Raw genomic sequence first — 17,183 nt, 5'->3', positions numbered from 1 at the left:
GGGGACTGCCTAGCATCGGGAGGCGGAAACCGCCCAGATCCGCGCCGACTGGCCGGATCTGGCGGGGAGGTAGCCGGCGGCGTGGTAGTGTGTTCGAGCAGTGGCGTTTGGCGAGGGTGGTGACGAAGTTTAGAGGCGCTGCGGAGGACGAGGCCACCAGATCTGCGCCGGATCTGGCGGGGAGGCATCCGGCGACGCTCGGCGCCGGCGGGAAGGATGTCAGTGTCTGTTGTGGGACGGCGACGGCAACGGCGGCACCGATGCCATGGCGGCCGGATCTGGTGGTGGTGGAGCCAAACGACGACTGCTAGCCGCACCCTCCGTCACCGACGCTCTATTAACAGTGAAATTTGGTAAGCCCAAAATTACTATCGGCTTAGAGTCAGTATCGACTTCAAAGTTTTAGAATCAGCCGATGGGAGTCAAGTTGCCGCGATGTCGTGTTCTTGGTGGAGTCGGATCAATCAGAGGAATCTTATCCAGAAGAGACTGAGTTCAAAGAGAATGCAGCATGGCAAGTTATCTATTAATGAGGAATAGTTTGTTAGTTTTCTTTTATCTTTAGGAAAGTGTGTTTAGTGTCCTATAAGGACTTTATCTTTTCCTTCTATCTTTAAGAAAGTTTCTTTCTTGTCCGACAAGGACTTGTATCAACCCATGGGTATAAATATGTACACCCGGGGTCTATGTAATCTATCCTCACGATCAATACAATTCGGCGCATCGCCACCTTTTACCTTTTCTACTTTATTTTATCGACCGGCGGGACTTGGCACCTGACGCGGGGCTAAATCGGTGTTCGATCTCCGGCGAAGGGGTAAGTCCAATGTTCCGTCGGTCCAGGCAATTGTATCGTCTACGTCGGCGTTGTTCAAGGCTGCATCAGGGCATTCAACCTGTTGGATTGCTCTGATTTGGATGATATATTTGCCTACCTATTTATCATATGTCTCTGTTAATCTAGTCTTAGCATATCAATTTAGCTCTATCGGCTGCTTCTCGTTTTAGGGTTTCTGCCGGTATCGGCTAAATCACGTTGCTAGATTAGATTAGCTTAGACATCTACCACCCTGAAAACTCAGTCAATGGCTTGATTGTCTAGATATTATGTTTCTTTTCATACTTAGTGCTGCATCAGTTAAGTTTGATATACCAAGTCGTGCTTAGAACCATAATCTCTAGCCTGCTCTTTGACTGCCAATAAGGGTTTCAGCTGGTGAGTTATCTGGACGTTGCATCGGCTCATAAGGATTGCATATACATATAAGTTGGATTTAGCCGATGACAACAAATGTTTCACTGTTTAATCTAATCTTGTGGATTTCATGACATCAGACCTCCAGCCGATGTATGCTTTAACTATCGGATTAGTGCTTTTTTATCATATCAATGCTAGCCGATTGGTTTATACTGGATTATATTATTATTTTATTACATCATCATCAGCCGATTGCCTTTATATCATTATCTACATTGGACATATAGCCGATTGCTTAAACCATATCGCTATCGGCTAGTATCGGCATCGGCTATTAGTAGCTATCGGCTGGAACTACTCCATCGGCATGTCAGCCGATCGGATGTTTTGATCTACTATTTGCATATCTTGTCAGTTGCAGGATCAAACTGACTGGCACGTCCGCATCTCATCAAGATTTGGACCTGCACAGGAGCTAAGCAGATCTCCCAGGCCAGTGTGTTCGATTTTTTAGCTCCTGTGCAGTTCAAAATCTTGATGAGATGTGGGCGTGCCAGTCAATTTGATCCTGCAATTAACAAGATATGCAAATAGTAGATCAAAACAGCAGATCGGCTGACAAGCCAACGGAGTAGTTCCAGCCGATAGCCGATAATAGCCGATGCTGATACCATCCGATAGCGATAAGGTTTAAGCAATCGGCTATATGTCCAATGTAGATAATGATATAAAGGCAACTGGCTTATGATGATATAATATAGAAATATAATCCAGTAGAAACCAATCGGCTAGCAATGATATGATAAATAAGCATCGATCTGAAGGTTAAAGCACACATCGGCTGGAGGTCCGATGTCATGAAATCCACAAGATTAGATTAAACAGTGAAACCTTTGTTGTCATCGGCTAAATCCAACTTATATGTATATGCAATCCTTATGAGCCGATGCAACGTCCAGATAACTCACCGGCTGAAACCCCGATGAAACCCTTATTGGCAATCAAGAAGCAGGCTATAGATTATAGTTCTAAACACGACTTAGTAGATCAAACTTAACTGATGCAACACTAAGTATGAAAAGAAAAATAATATCTAGACAATCAAGCCGTTGATTGAGTTTTCAGTGTGGTAGATGTCTAAGCTAATCTAATATAGCAACGCGATTTAGCCGATACCGGCAGAAACCCTAAAACGAGAAGCAGCCGATAGAGCTAAATTGATATGCTAAGACTAGATTAACATAGACATATGATAAATAGGTAGGCAAATATATCATCCAAACCAGAGCAATCCAAGAGGTCGAATATACTGATGCAGCCTTGAACGACGCCGATGTAGATGAGACAATTGCCTGGGCCGACGGAACATTGGACTTATCCCTTCGCCGGAGATCGAACAACGATGTAGCCCCACGTCAGGTGCCAAGTCCTGCCGGTCGATAAAATAAAGTAGAAAAGGTAAAAGGTGGCGATGCACCGAATTGTATTGATCGTGAGGATAGATTACATAGACCCCGGGTGTACATATTTATACCTATGGGTTGATACAAGTCCTTGTCAGACAAGAAAGCAACTTTCTTAAAGATAGAAGGAAAAGATAAAGTCCTTATAGGACACTAAACACACTTTTCTAAAGATAAAAGGAAACTAACAAACTATTCATAATTAATAGATAACTTGCCATGTGCATTCTCTTTGAACTCGGTCTCTTCTGGATAAGATTCATTTGATTGATCCGACTCCACCAAGAACACGACATCGCGGCGACTTGACTCCCATCGGCTGATTCTAAAACTTTGAAGCCGATACTGACTCTAAGCCGATGGTAAATTTGGGCTTACCAAATTTCACTGTTAACAGGGCGTCGGTGACGGAGGGTGCGGCTAGCAGCGGCGGGCGCGACAGCGCGGAGGTGCTGGAGATGGAGGTGCGGAGGCCGTGACGGCGGTGGAGGGGCAGGAGGCCGCGCCTGCGGCAGAGGGCAACGACGAGGGCCGGGGGCTGTGGCTGGCCAATGCCGGTAGAGTGTTGCGGCCGGTAGCCTTGCAGTGTGGCCGGCGGCGTCAAGGACGGCTGGCGCACGATGGATGCGCAACGGGAGGCGAAGCCAATGGAGGTGGAGCCCAGTGAGGTAGCTGCATGTGGAGACTGGCCGGCGGGGGGCACTGGTGCGGTGTGCCCACGCGGCGGCGGAGGTTTAGTTGGCAGTGGAGCAATGGTGCATCTGTGGTATATTGGTAGGTGGTGGATGGCCAGTGAAAACCCAGCCCGGCCTTGGCCAGACCGATAACGATGACGCTCGAGTGTCATTTCCCCTCTTGAGGGTGTTGTAGTGCCATCTTACCCCTCAAGGGCGGTTGCTGAGCGAAAGCCTAGTATCGGCTCTCTTGAGTCCTTGACGGACGGCGGCGGCGGTGTTCCGTCGCTCCTCTCCTTGGAGACGTCGTCTAGGCATCCCCTTGCCGAAACCACCCGAGCTTTTGGTGCAAGCACGCTCTAGATTCTCATTCTCTTGTGGAGGTGGCCTAGTTTCTACAAGTTGGCCATGTCGAAGGGTCTAGGGGGAGAGGTGTTCCATCTTCTCTCTCACCCCCTCTCCCTAAATCCTGAAGATGTGGGTAGAGTCGGGCTTTGCGTTGGTTGTAAGGGTCATGTTTTTGGGCGATCTCGGATGTGTTCCATTGTTGGCCTAGCGACGGTCGGTCACGCTGAGTGGTGGCCGGTCCGGTGCTAGACTTCTCCTGGGTCTGTGTTTGGCGCAGTTAGTATGTGGGTGGTGGTATAATTTTTTTATTTTTTTGGTTACGACTTTCTAGGGTTGTAATCTTGTATTTTTTTCTACTCTATGAATAGAACTTCGCACCGTTTCGTGTGAGTTGTTAAAAAAAAACTATTTGAGATATAAACTGATCAAGGATACCGTATCTATTTGTGACCAATATTGATGGACCGGTGGTTCTATCTTATCCAACGTGAATAAATTAATTGCCTTAACAACTAAGAACATCATGTCCCTTTTATAGTGATTAATCAAGCCGATGCTGCCTGCCATGTCACCTTCCTTTTGCCACTTCATCCAAATTAACTCATCTGTACACATTTCGTTCTCAATCTCAATGACGTGGCGGTTAGTTGGCAAAAATCAGATTACGCAGTAATCATGTTGAGAGATGCTTGGTTGGTGGCTTGGAATGCCACGCCACGGCGTGGCTCGCCACAGGAGTGTGGCGGACGTTTCGTAAAACACTATAGCGTGGCGAAAATACTGTAGCTATGGCATTCAATGGCTGGGATCCAAACACACCAGCACTGAAGCTGCTCTCAAACGGTGAAAGCTCACAGCCACACACTGGAAAAATCAGGGTTAAATAATAAAAAGTAGTTACTGAAGAGGGTGAAATAATAATACTTTTTAAGGAAAATAATAGAAATCTTAGTTGCTCGTTTGTTGTTAACAACATACCTAACTCCATAGTTCGTCTTTTAGCTTATAAACCGCTATTAAAATTTAAACTTTAAATTTAATTTTTAGTTTTAAGTTGATTTTGGATATTATTTTATCATAATTTATTTTTTTCATTAACTTTTAAATAGTATATATAAAAAATTTACCCACATTTTTTAATAAGCAATTACAGGTTATAACCGGCATATGACAAATGATTAGCATATGACAAACGATGAGGCTAACAATATATAAATATTTAGTGATAAAACATCAGTGGTGTAACGGTGATGTCCTGGATACATGACTCGATTTCAAATTCTGATATCAACGAACATTATTCATATGTGGGTGTGCTTTTTCGTGGGCTGAGCGTATGAGACGGAGACCTAATGGAAATATGTAGGAATTGTATTTCTATAGGATTTTTTTCCCATATAGCCATTTGAAACAAATAAATGAACCCCATAAAATTCTTATAGAATATGTCTCATTCCATGTAACTTTTAGAGGAAATTTAACATGAGGGAAAACCTCATGAAAAGTTTTATTTGAGTCTCTGTCTCTCCTTAAAATTCATGTGTCTTTTATACGGTCATTTTTTGTGTTTTCTTTTGTTTTACAATCATATGTTTTAAAGAGGCATTCCTAACATAATTCTATATTTTTCATGCTTCTTCGGTTTTTTTATTTCTGTGATTTATTCGGGTCCCGAGAGTAGGATGTTGCATGTATGGTGGTGAACGTGCAGTTAAGTGAAAAATTTACTGAACGCTTGTTCGCATCTACTGCTGACGTGGAACTGACGGCGCCGGAGGCCGTCACCTTAACGGCGGCGAGACGATATTAAAGGAGAGCCGCGTCGAGTGGTGTGACGAGAAAAAAAAAAAAAGAGAAGAAAGAGAAGCACTTCGCCCAGGGAAACTCTCTTCTTCTTCTTCGCGAAAACGAAAGAAAAGGAGAGGCAAGAACAAGAACATCTCATCCCCAATTCCCCTCTCCCTAAACCCTAATCCCGTCCGATTCGCCCCCACCGGCCTCCAAGATCGAAGCTCTTTCGGCATCTCCGGCTGGTCGGAGAGGAGCTGCGCGTGGAGGGGGGGACTCTCGATTCCGGTGAGAAAACGGCGCGACCCTTCTCCCGATTTCGCGATTTCGGTACCGTACGGTTGCTCGTCGGCGTCGGATCCGGACGCGTGTGGGCGGCGAAAGGTTGGCCCTCGCGGTTGATTTGGTGGTGGCGCGGTGTCTGAGGTAGGTTCTCTCTTTGGATTCGTCGTCTTCTCGGTTTCTTGATTTGAGTTTCTTTCGAGTTTTTCTTTTCTTTTTTTTTATGCATGCTGCGCGGCATTCAATTCTCTCCCATCTTTTTCGCCTAATCCGGTGTGCTTATTCTTGTTCTGTTTCAGATGGTTGCGTGAGCCATTCGGAGAGGACAAGGTCGAGGAGGAGCAGCAGCTTCTGTTCGTGGCATTTCTGTTGCAAAGATTAGTGCTCCATTTCTCTGCAACCTCGCGCGGGGGGGAGGGGGGGAGGGCGTTTGATCCATTTCTCCATTTCGGGTGGTTTCCAATGGCTCGAATCCATGCCGACCCGGTGCTGGAGGCCGACCAATTCGACCGGCTGCCGGACTCGCTTGTGCTGGTGATCCTCAACAATGTCGAGGATGTGCGCTCGCTCGGCCGGTGCTCCGCCGTGTCGAAGCGGTTCTACGGGCTCGTGCCCCTCGTCCATGATGTCTATGTCAAGATCGACCGCGTCGTGACGGTCGACGGCGAAGCTGAGGACGCGCTTAACCTGTCCTCGCCGAAGCCGAGGAACATCCTCTCGCATTTCCTCAAGATGATGCTGTTCACGATCATCAAGCCGTTCCACAGCATGCGCGGCCCGAACGGTGCTGGGCGGCCGCTGTTCCCGCAGCTCGCGCAGCACTCGCCGGCGCAGGTGCTCCGGAACTTCACGCACATCCGGAATCTGCGGGTGGAGCTGCCCTCGGGGGATGTGGGGACTGAGGAGGGAGTTCTCCTGAAATGGCGAGCGGAGTATGGGAGTACGCTTCAGAATTGTGTGATTCTTGGGGGTACTCAGGTCGACCGCAAGCCTGTTGGTGCAGAGCATGAGCTGTATTCGGAGGACAATGGAAGCATGCCGGAATCCTTCTATACCAATGGAGGGTTGAAACTCCGCGTCGTGTGGACAATCAGCTCTCTGATTGCGGCATCAACGAGACATTATCTTCTTCGGTCAATTATCAAGGATCATCCCACTCTTACAAGCTTGGTACTGACCGATGCTGATGGCCAGGGCACATTGTCCATGGGAGCGGAGCAGCTTAAGGAATTTAGGGAGAACCAGTTGTCGGCCTCAGCATGTTCTAACAGGACTCAGGTTCCAGCATGCAACATGAAGCTCAAATACGCTCCATATCTTGAGCTTCCTGGCGGCATTGCGTTGCAAGGTGCAACGTTGGTCGCTATCAAGCCCTCACCCGAGGGAAGCAATGGCGGTCATACTAGCCGCAAGGAAACGGATGCATTTGTCTCCGGAGCATTTGATGGACCATTCAAGTTTGCTGTGAAGGCGCTGATGAAGAGGCGAACTTACCTTCTGGAGATGAATGGCTTCTAGATATCTTGTGCTGTTACTGGGTACCTAGCTTGTTGGTCCAGGCAGTCATCTAGTTACTTTTAACTTCTGGTCTATGTAATAGGTTGTGCTTTGCTCTCTGTTGTATTAGCTCTCTGTACAGTGGTGACATTCTGTTGGTTATATGGAAATCATATCAAGTTAGTGTATCTTTCTCATTGCTCTCCCAATGCCATGTCATGATTTTATGCAACTAACATCATGCAAGCTGATTGTTTGCTCTTTTTGTCCCTCTATGACTCACTAGTCTTTATTTTATTTCTGCGAAGGATGATGCCTGAAATGGCAATTCTTAACTATTATAACATCAATAAATACTATACATATGAGATATCCATTTTTTCTCAGTGTCCTCTTGCCAATGAGTCTTGTGTTTATCCTCTTGGATCTGCATGTTGAGACAGAGATGTTGCATTGCACTCAAAATGCTCCGCATATATGTTCTTACCACTTTATGGATAAAATAAACTAATTCATTTACAACTTATTCTTGCGCTGCCAGGAAAATGGTTGGAAGAAGTTTCCATACACGGAGGTTGCTGTTAGCCTTGAAAAAGAGACGGCCAGATTCTTCTTCCATGTACATGACATTCATTTTGGGATTGTGAAATGAAAACGACCAATCTGATGCTGACAATTTCTGCAGGATATCAGCTGCCATTATATTTTTGATTTGCGTGTTCATTTTGGTGTGTTTAATACTTTAATATATGCTGATTCCTGTTACATTTGTGAGGTTTCTTTTCTGAAGTTGACTTTGCCAGTGGATTAGCACTATACTTAGTGCCAATCTTATCTCTTTTGGCTACATGGGCAGATATTCTCTAATATTTTTATCTATCTTACCGCCTTGTTAAAAATTACAGTTCAGGATTAATCCTTGATGTTAAGGGCAAGATATAGATCCAGTCCTATCTCCATGAGATTTGGGCCATGATAGGTTCTTGTAAACTAGAAACACACACACACACACAAAAAAAAAAAAAGGAACTGGCAGTTCTTACAAGAAGGCTTCAGAAGACGTCAACTTAGGACATCCATTATTGGACACAACAGCAACAATTTGCTCATTCTTGCTATGAATAATTAAGAGATTTTAAAGTTTCAGATCTTTCATAGGGTCACTCATAAGGTGGGCCTCTAAAGTAATTCCTTCTACATTATTTGCATTTGAACTTAGCTGGCATTTGTACTTTCGAATACTAAGCTAAGAACGATTGGGAGTATGGGGAATCTTTGGATAATGTCCATGTTTGCTGTCTCAACTCTAGAGCATGTTAACTACTTATACATTGTACATTTGCGCGTTAACTACTTATACAATTAATGCACTTCAAGTTGCAAATTTTTTTTCTCATGGGCTATTAAATTTGCTAATAGTGATTTGCATGTATGGACTGATGGATTAAGAGGTTCTTCGAAAATAAAACAAATAGCTGGTGTATGATTGATCTGGTATGCTCAGAGTGCGATTTAGTTTATGCAGATTAATGGTGAAATATAGGGGGTGTTTGGGAACTAGGGACTAAATTTAGTCCCTCTCACAAAAACATAAGTCCCTACCATAGAGACTTATGCTTTTGTGAGAGGGACTAAAGTTTAGCCCCACTTTAGTTCCTCCAACCAAACACCACCATACATCAACTTGAGCTTTGGAAGTTGAGAGGTTTCTTCCATGTAAGTCCTCACTACTGACCACATGAAACTTGGAAGTTGGAACTGCATGTATTTCCATCTTTGACCAGCAATGGTTAGTCACAAGACAAAGTAGAGATGAAGTTCATGATAATTTTGGATTAACAAATTAGCTACCACATTGCCACTAAATTTCTTGCCAAAACAACCCAGTTACCCAGATGCGTATGCAGAAGCACTTAAATTTCAATTCTGAAAAAAAAAAGTCCCCAGCTAACTATAACTGAAATGTTCTTGGGTCAAATCATAGAATGGTGGGTGTCCTTTTGGGTTGCAGTTTAGTTTACCGTTTGCCCCCTTTGTTTCTTTTGTGATTTTCCGTAAATTAAAATTGAGTATAAAACAAAGCAAATCATTGCATTGTTTTTAAAGTAAATATCATTTTGAACCAAATAGTACATGTAGAAAGCAGCAAGCATGAACTTCCTGAAAAAAAAATTATTTATGCAAATCTTTGAGCTTCCAGAAAGCTGCTTTCCAGCAGAAGGTTGGTTCAAACAGCCTAGAATTTAGACCATTCTGTAGGGTAACCCAACCTAGGAAAGGGCTCCCAAAGGATCAAAAGTTTATCTTAGGACTAAATTCGTAGCTTCCTGAAAAACAAACCTAAAAGACAAACTCACATCACTCTACAATTGCTTTGTTACCCTTCATTCAATGTACTTTTTGTTTAAGACATCTTTTTTTTTCTTTTACAGGCACTTGCCTTGGTAGATTAAGTTGGTTTTACTCTCCTGTATATCAGCAGCAAACTGCAGTTCCATGAAGAAAGCTGGAGATTATAGGAGAAACTTCGCCTATGGATCAAATTACTAAAGATTCACCAATTGCAGTGAAATCTTTATATGATAAATATTATGTTGTAACCTCGTGGCCACGCAATCTCTTCATTGACCATTCTGATGAGGGTTCATGTGCAGATCAGTCGATGCGAGTTCTGATTTGTTCTTCTTATCCATTGAACTCTAGAGATTTGGATTGTGCATATGACCTGATGAAAGTACAAGGTGAATCAGATTAACAATAATTTAATCGTAATATACTCCCTAATTCTATCTTCTTACTTAAACTAAGAACATGATAGTTAATTAATCGTGACGTATCTGATCAAGTATGTAGTTTAATAGGAACTAGGTCAACTCACTCGTTGATTAGAGATTCAAATCCTTTGTATATCGAACAACTTGGCAAATAACCACAATATATATATACTATTTAAAAATGGTTTGTATCTCTACTAATGCTCACAGAGAAGCAAAACTGCAATTTCTAGTTCTTCCTGAATAAATTGCAAGCGTCAAACGATGGCAGAAGGACGTGACACGAAAATGATCAAATTGTCTCTTTGAACACCCTGAAGTTACAAGAAATGGGTTATATCTCTACTAATGCACTCAGATGAAGCAAAAAAAAAGAACAAAAAAAATGTAAGTTCTAGTTCTTCCTGAAAAGAAATACAGAAAACGTCAAACAGTGTTAGATGGCACACGCAGTGGTAAAATTGATTTAATCTATCCATCTCATTTCGCCAGTTTTGGCCACTCAAAAAGAGTCTCACTGAGACATCAAAGCACTCCCCCAGGCCCAACGCTATGATATTGTCTTTTTTTACATGTAAACGAGTTTTTGATCAACTAATGTGCAATATCGTCAATTCTGATGGCCTTAGCAAAACCTTCCAGCAAAGCAACGTCTTCAGGTCTTAAGCAATGGATCCTTTACAAGCCACGGAACTTGGGAACTTGGGGAACATGAGGGCCAGTCCATGTTTCAGGTAAATCATCTGTACTTGCCTAGCTCCATTTTTTTCTTGAGTGCCTTCTGCCCGTGATATATGAACGAGTCAATGATGCCGGAGACGGTGAAAACCCCTGAGGATACAAGGCAGACAAAAGTTTAGTGACTTGCATCCATACTAGGTTTGCTACATTACTTATACACAGGCACATAGATAAACAGAGCCAATTCCTTCAACGGTTCATCACTTAGGCAAATAGTAACAAACTAATTATAAACTTTGTCAAATAAGCATTGGAGTTTTCGGTGAAATGTATAAGAATTATAAGAATTTGTTAGTGAAGACTGAAGAGATAACACTCATTCACTACAATAGAATAAAAAAGATTAATCAGTTTGAGAATAAAATAGAGGTAATGCTAATACCTCCCACTATAGCACATAGGTTCGTCAGATAGTGGAGCAGGGAACTATTTTCTTCTGTAAATATTACCTGCAAAAACATAAGGTGGAGAACTAAGATTTTAGTGGGTCACAGAACTAAAGAGTTAAAACTTAAAAGGAGTACCTTTCAATCTGATAAGAGAATATGAGAATTAGTTAATCGTTATATTGATACGAAACTGTATGTTATCCACATGTATAAGTTTTGACTTTTGAGTACTAGCAAAATGCCCAAGCTTTGCTATGGGCAGAAGAAAAACAATATCATAATATGTAAGAAAAATATATATTTTATCAAATATCTTAGTATCAATTGTTTGTTTATTTCATTATCTGCTATTCACTTGTTTGAACCAAATATTGAACTATTCCACAATATTAGAAAAATATCAGGGGACAATTTGTAAAAACTGCAAAAAGCAATAGTGGGGTGGCAAATTCCCTGCCACCACCACTAGAGGCTTTTGAATGAGTATAGACATGCACTGTCAATTTTGTATTCAAAGTGTTACGATGCATATGCAGACATTTTTGGAGCCATTCAGCAAATAATAAAAATAATAAAAGGATAATACCAAATTTTATGCTAGGATACTCCTAACAGATATATCTCATCAATGAACTGATTCTTTTAGCTACTGACTAGTATAATAACTAACTTTAGAAACTCTCCATGACCTAAAGCCTACAAATTCCAGTTTGGTCCTGCAGTGTCAGAATAGATAAAGGTGAAACAAAGGTATTGTAGACTTCTCTTGTGTCCAAAGTAATTAAATAGTACTGAATAATAACAGATGGTGAATTTGGAGCATTCTGCATGTGCAGCAAGAATGGTCACACCAACACAGCCAGCCATTCAACAGATGAGCTTGGCAACACATATCCACAGGTTGAGAAGATGAGTAGAGCAAGCTAAGATAGAATCATAAAAAGAGAAAAATGAACATGACTACATACGAATTTCTCTCCATTGTTACTACCTTTATGGGTGAGAAATCATAGAAGAAAAATACTCCAGGCTGGGGTTTGGGGCGAATATTCCCATCTCTAAAATGCTCTGTTACTGAGAACTGTGAATGCAAGTAACAATAAGATCACTAGGCTTGGAAAAAAAATATAAAGTATAAACATGATTCAATAAACTTCACTAACTTGGTTGGAATGAATCTTGCGCCCTCTTAGATCAGTGTAAATTGTAGGAACAACCTGGTTAAGCAAAACCCAGTAAGTTTCTTTTCAAATGATGGTTTGTAGCAGAAACAACTGATACAAATGTAAGCACGTAAACATGGATAACAAGAGCTCACTTTTATGAAGTATTGGTATGTCCCATCTGATGCTGGTTGTGTCCACTGAGCACTGACGTTCATGAAATTTGTTAGGACATGAGGGTACAAAGATAAAAATTGAAAAAAGAAATATATAACTAGGAGAATAAGTGCAAGGCTATAATTATATGCTCAATGAGCTAGAGCTATGGACGTACCCATCAAGTGGATTAACAACACCAGGGAATTCTGTCCCAAAAGACAGTTTATTTATTTTGTGTGTGATCTGGTAAAATTATACACAAACATATCAGAAACACTGAATAAAAACACTTTTAAGGAAAAGGAACATTTATTGGACCTACTTACGTTGAAACCATGCTCAAGTGCCGACAGCTCAGGCACATTTATATTTGACTCATAAAATCCTTTGCCTGGAGCAAAGTGTAAGTTCCCTGCAACTTTGCTGACATCTAAAAAGCCATGTACATTACAACCTTCACCTTGTTGAGTTTTAACTCTTTCCACAAAATCTTCTCTGGTGCACTGTCATGCCCAAGGAAAACAAATCAGTAGGGCGGAAGTTCCAGTAAATAGTAGGAGAAATGACGTCGCCTCACTCTTTTCACTCATAAATGAGCCCTGCCTTGCAAAGCAAAAGCATGAAAGAGAGGTGTGCCACACTAGCTTGTCACTAGACACAAGTATACTAGTATAGAAAGGCTAGAGTATACGCGCAACAGGCATCTAACTATACGGTATGCCACTACGTCAGGAGTAGGCCATTTTTGTTGTTCTAATTGGTTAGTGGAGAGAAACAAGGCAGATATGGGACTGAGGAATAAAATCATTTCTCAGGGACTTCCAGTAATAGTGGCTTCTTAAGAGATACTACCTCTATATAGACTATATTAATTATCTTGCAATCTTCAACATTATTTGCCATACATATATTTTCCAAACTTAAACTAAGCCCAAGAGAACTCAACGGAAATCTAAACAATGGATATATCTAGGTAAACCATGCCAAAATAACTAATATACCTGGTCAATCAGATCAGGATTTGTAAGGGCCCATCCTTTCTTCTTATATGCTTCCCTAACTTCTTCACAAGAATTACAGCATTGTTCATCCGACTGAAGTCCAGAAAGCCATCCGGAGTTAGAATGTAACAAAGAACAAGGTAAGTTCAGAAAGCTGAAATAATAAGAGGTATAAACAAAATACATTCCCATTAGAAAAGATTGTGCATACCTCCTCAGCACCATAACACGTGCCACAGTATTCTTCACCTTTGCTGAGTCTTCCTCCATGTTTTTGCAATGGACTCTCTATCTATACAAGGCAGCAAGAAGGAAATGTTTTAAGTGGATACTGGAGTATGTTTTCAGCATATGGACAGTCCACAAACGGTTATATTCTAATCTGTAATATTATACATGCTATGCTCACGTTATGTCCTCATGTAAAAAATAAGGTATTGACAATAAAAATATTTAAGTACTTAAATTTCCACTTGTTTTCCAACAACTACAATGCTGTACATCGTAGGGAAATATACTAGGTCACCAAGAATAATTTGTACAGACGACTCTAGTTCGATATTTTAAATCTATACTTTCTATAAAGTTATAGCTCACTAAGTCTAAAGCTCAACATGCAACAATGTCACATCATCACCCACTAGCAATTATTACATATTTAAGACATGCAAGCATACAACATCATCTGCAATTTATTTAATTCTACAAATCAACATGCAAGCATATCTAATCACCACCCCTCACATCATTTGCACAATAGTTTAACAAATCTATCTATCATTTTTATAATATGTTATATGTTTCACATTAAAGCGCGGATATCATTTGTTTGTTTCATGATAAGTACCGATAAACCCTGATGTTTCATTATTTTTTTCCTTTTTACTGCTATCTTGATTGTCGAAAAATATATATTGAGAATTGTTTGGTAATTCCCGCAGCAAAGCGCGGGGAATCACTTAGTTTATTAATGAGCTCAACCTCAAAGTGTAACTAAAGCAGTGATCACCAACCTTTGCTCCACCAATGCCTTCTTTTCTAGCCTCAATGACATTACCATGTGCGTCTAATCGCCTCTTTTCTATATCATGCCTCTACAACAAACAATGGAATAATAAGATGGACAAATCAACACATACTAAGAATTAGAAGATGATATAGCATAAGTGCGTACAATGTCATGATGCTGCTCTCCACTAATATCCATGGTATCAACACTGAGAAGGGTGCAGGGAACACTCGGAAAAGTTACGTCAAACTGCAAAACAGTTTTAGCATTAGAAGTTAACAGGAAATATTCACACCTAGTTCCCAACAGATTGTAAGTGAATAGCATACAAAAGAGTATGCATTTTATACTAGAAACAATAGAAGTACAACATATGACATGAATCTAGTTTAACAATCAAATAAATACTAACATTAACTCGTAGCCTTTCCCCTCTTGATGTGTCAACCACTAGCTTAGTCTCTGTTGCTGAATAAAAATATGACCCTGCAAAAACATTTTATGAAAGAACCTTCTCACTACCAGAATTTTTTTAAAAAAATAAACACTAACAAATTGCACCAAACAAAAAGAGCATAAAAATTCGACAACTTGTAACCTCTTGTTCTCCAAACTCCAAAGTAATGTAAGGCCATGCTGGCCAAATAAAACAGAACCTTTGCAACAACAGACTTTACTCAAAAGGTAACTTGAAAACGGCATAATCCTTGTGACGACCTAATTTTGCACGCATGATCCAACATGCAGAGCCAACAACACAAAAACTTACCCTTCACGAACCAACAGTGATAGCAGCACATAAATCCAAGTAATAGCAGAAAAAAATAAACTAATTTATCTTCCTCAGAGACGCAGGAACTCAGCCAAAAGCATTCCTGAACTTTTCAGGAATCTCACACCCGAAAAGGAAAAAGAAAAAGAAAAGAAAAATCGCGCGCAGCATACATCACCATTAGCGTCAATGCCCATCGCAACATGCCCATCTTTAGTTCGTTACCCTGACACACCGCAAAACCTGTCTACCTAAAAGGGCACCTTCTTCTAGAAATTACCAAGAGCGCGGTCAGGTGCCCCTGGAAATATTCCAAACATTCAAGCATGCAGCAGCAGCAGGAACACGCCCACCGCATCATTGAATTCAAATCTTACTCTAAATCCCCATCCCCATCGACAACTCGAAATCCGACTTTGATCTTGTTGGCAAGAACCAACTCCTCGAATTCCAAACCACATCGAGCCATTACGGCCACGGATGGGAGAGTACGCGAACAGCACACAACATCCGCGCGGCGGCGGCTGCTTCGCGCACACACACTTACGGGTCTCGGAGACGAACAGCAGCAGCATGACGACGGAGGCGACGACCGTGACGACGCCGCCGGAGAGCGTCCGCTTGTAGAAGTCCTCGTTCACCTTGGGGTACGCGTCCAGCCCCTTCAGCTTCTGCAGGAACCCCTCCATCTCCCCTCCACCTCCACCTCCCCACCTCCGCCACAGCCGCCAAGTCCACCGCCTCAGCTGCACGCCGAAAGCGAGCGAGCGAGCCAAACCCCTAGCCTCCTCCCGAGCCCGATCCGCGCTCCCCTCGCCGGCGAGGAGTGGTTTGACCGGCGCCGCCGCGTCGCCGCCGGGGAAGAGAGAAGAGAAGATGATTACGAGGAGGAGGAGATGTGAAAGCGGCCGCGGTAATGGTGGGATTTAGGACAAATTTCTCGCGCACTCGGGGACACGTGGCGGCGCGGGATTGGGTGGAGGGGGCGGAAATGCGTTGGACTTGGTCCGACGTGGCAGGTCGGGTTCGGGTGGGAAGCGGTTGGGCTGGTCGAACCAACTCCCGCATCACGCACCGGCAATTATGAGAGGAGATTAGGGAGCCGCTATATTTGGGTATTGCGTATTATTATGGCAATTAAACTCGTATAATGGTTGCTCTACTTCATATATTCCATAAAATTTGTCAATTTTTTGTGCTATATTTATGTTTTGGTTTTGGGAATGTGAATTTTGTAGGTAACCAAACCATGTTAATGAAATGGCATAATACTGTGCCAGGTGTGGATTCTGCTGGCCCCTAGAACCTTCCGTGATGGTCAACATTTGTTTCCTTTCTTTGGTCCACGATTATGGCTTGTTCAGTTTGCTACCATTTTCAATCTTATCAAGTTTTGGCAAAGTTAAAAAAAAAGTTGCTACATTTAGTTTGTTCCTAAATTTTACTAAGCACATATAAAATCTTGTCAAAATTTGACAACCTTGCCAAAATTTTGGCAACCTTGCTAAAATTTGACAATACTATAATTTGGTAAGGTTGAAAATGGTAGCAAAGTGAATAGACCCTTAGTTAATAGGGAAGACCACTATGAGCCCATGATACTACCAACTACGGCACACTAGTAGTACAAAATTACTAATCCCGTGATAGCTAATCTGTGTGCCCAATTAGATGGTGTTGACCTGCTCACATCAACTTATCAGTAAACACGTGCCTTGTTCAAACAAAAAATGTTTCACAAAATTAGTTTTGTTAGATGCACTTCTAACACTACAACAATATATAGAAACTCACTTAAATTAACCTAATAAATACACACGTACTCCTAGCATTAAGTACGCTCGTATCACAAACGGATGAACCTTACAATCTGGGAGATAGGCATTATTACGTCACGGAATATAGAAAAGCATAAACAAAACAGC

General features: G+C 41.9%; 2 protein-coding genes across 2 annotated transcripts; one reads left to right on the top strand and one right to left on the bottom strand.

Annotated features, from left to right (window-relative positions):
• The first annotated feature begins 5,560 nt into the window (after positions 1-5,560).
• LOC4339164 (F-box protein At4g18380) lies at positions 5,561-7,438 on the top strand. The gene is made up of 2 exons (XM_015783256.3): positions 5,561-5,897; positions 6,053-7,438. The coding sequence occupies exon 2, from the start codon at positions 6,216-6,218 to the stop codon at positions 7,269-7,271; it is 1,056 nt and encodes a 351-aa protein (XP_015638742.1). The 5' UTR covers positions 5,561-5,897; positions 6,053-6,215; the 3' UTR covers positions 7,272-7,438.
• Positions 7,439-10,313: 2,875 nt separating this feature from the next.
• On the bottom strand, positions 10,314-16,142 carry LOC4339163 (uncharacterized). Its single transcript, XM_015783255.3, has 13 exons — positions 15,806-16,142; positions 14,899-14,972; positions 14,652-14,735; positions 14,491-14,571; positions 13,689-13,769; positions 13,478-13,570; positions 12,803-12,979; positions 12,652-12,719; positions 12,473-12,524; positions 12,318-12,371; positions 12,146-12,235; positions 11,148-11,214; positions 10,314-10,855 (listed from the first exon to the last, which is right to left on the bottom strand). Exons 1-13 carry the CDS (start codon positions 15,945-15,947, stop codon positions 10,764-10,766), a joined length of 1,155 nt encoding a protein of 384 aa, XP_015638741.1. The 5' UTR covers positions 15,948-16,142; the 3' UTR covers positions 10,314-10,763.
• Positions 16,143-17,183: the final 1,041 nt, after the last annotated feature.

Source organism: Oryza sativa, chromosome 5, assembly GCF_034140825.1.
Source record: "Oryza sativa Japonica Group chromosome 5, ASM3414082v1".
Lineage (NCBI taxonomy): Eukaryota > Viridiplantae > Streptophyta > Magnoliopsida > Poales > Poaceae > Oryza > Oryza sativa.
The sequence above is the reverse complement of the archived record's forward strand: the minus strand, read 5'-3'. Positions and strand labels throughout refer to the sequence as shown.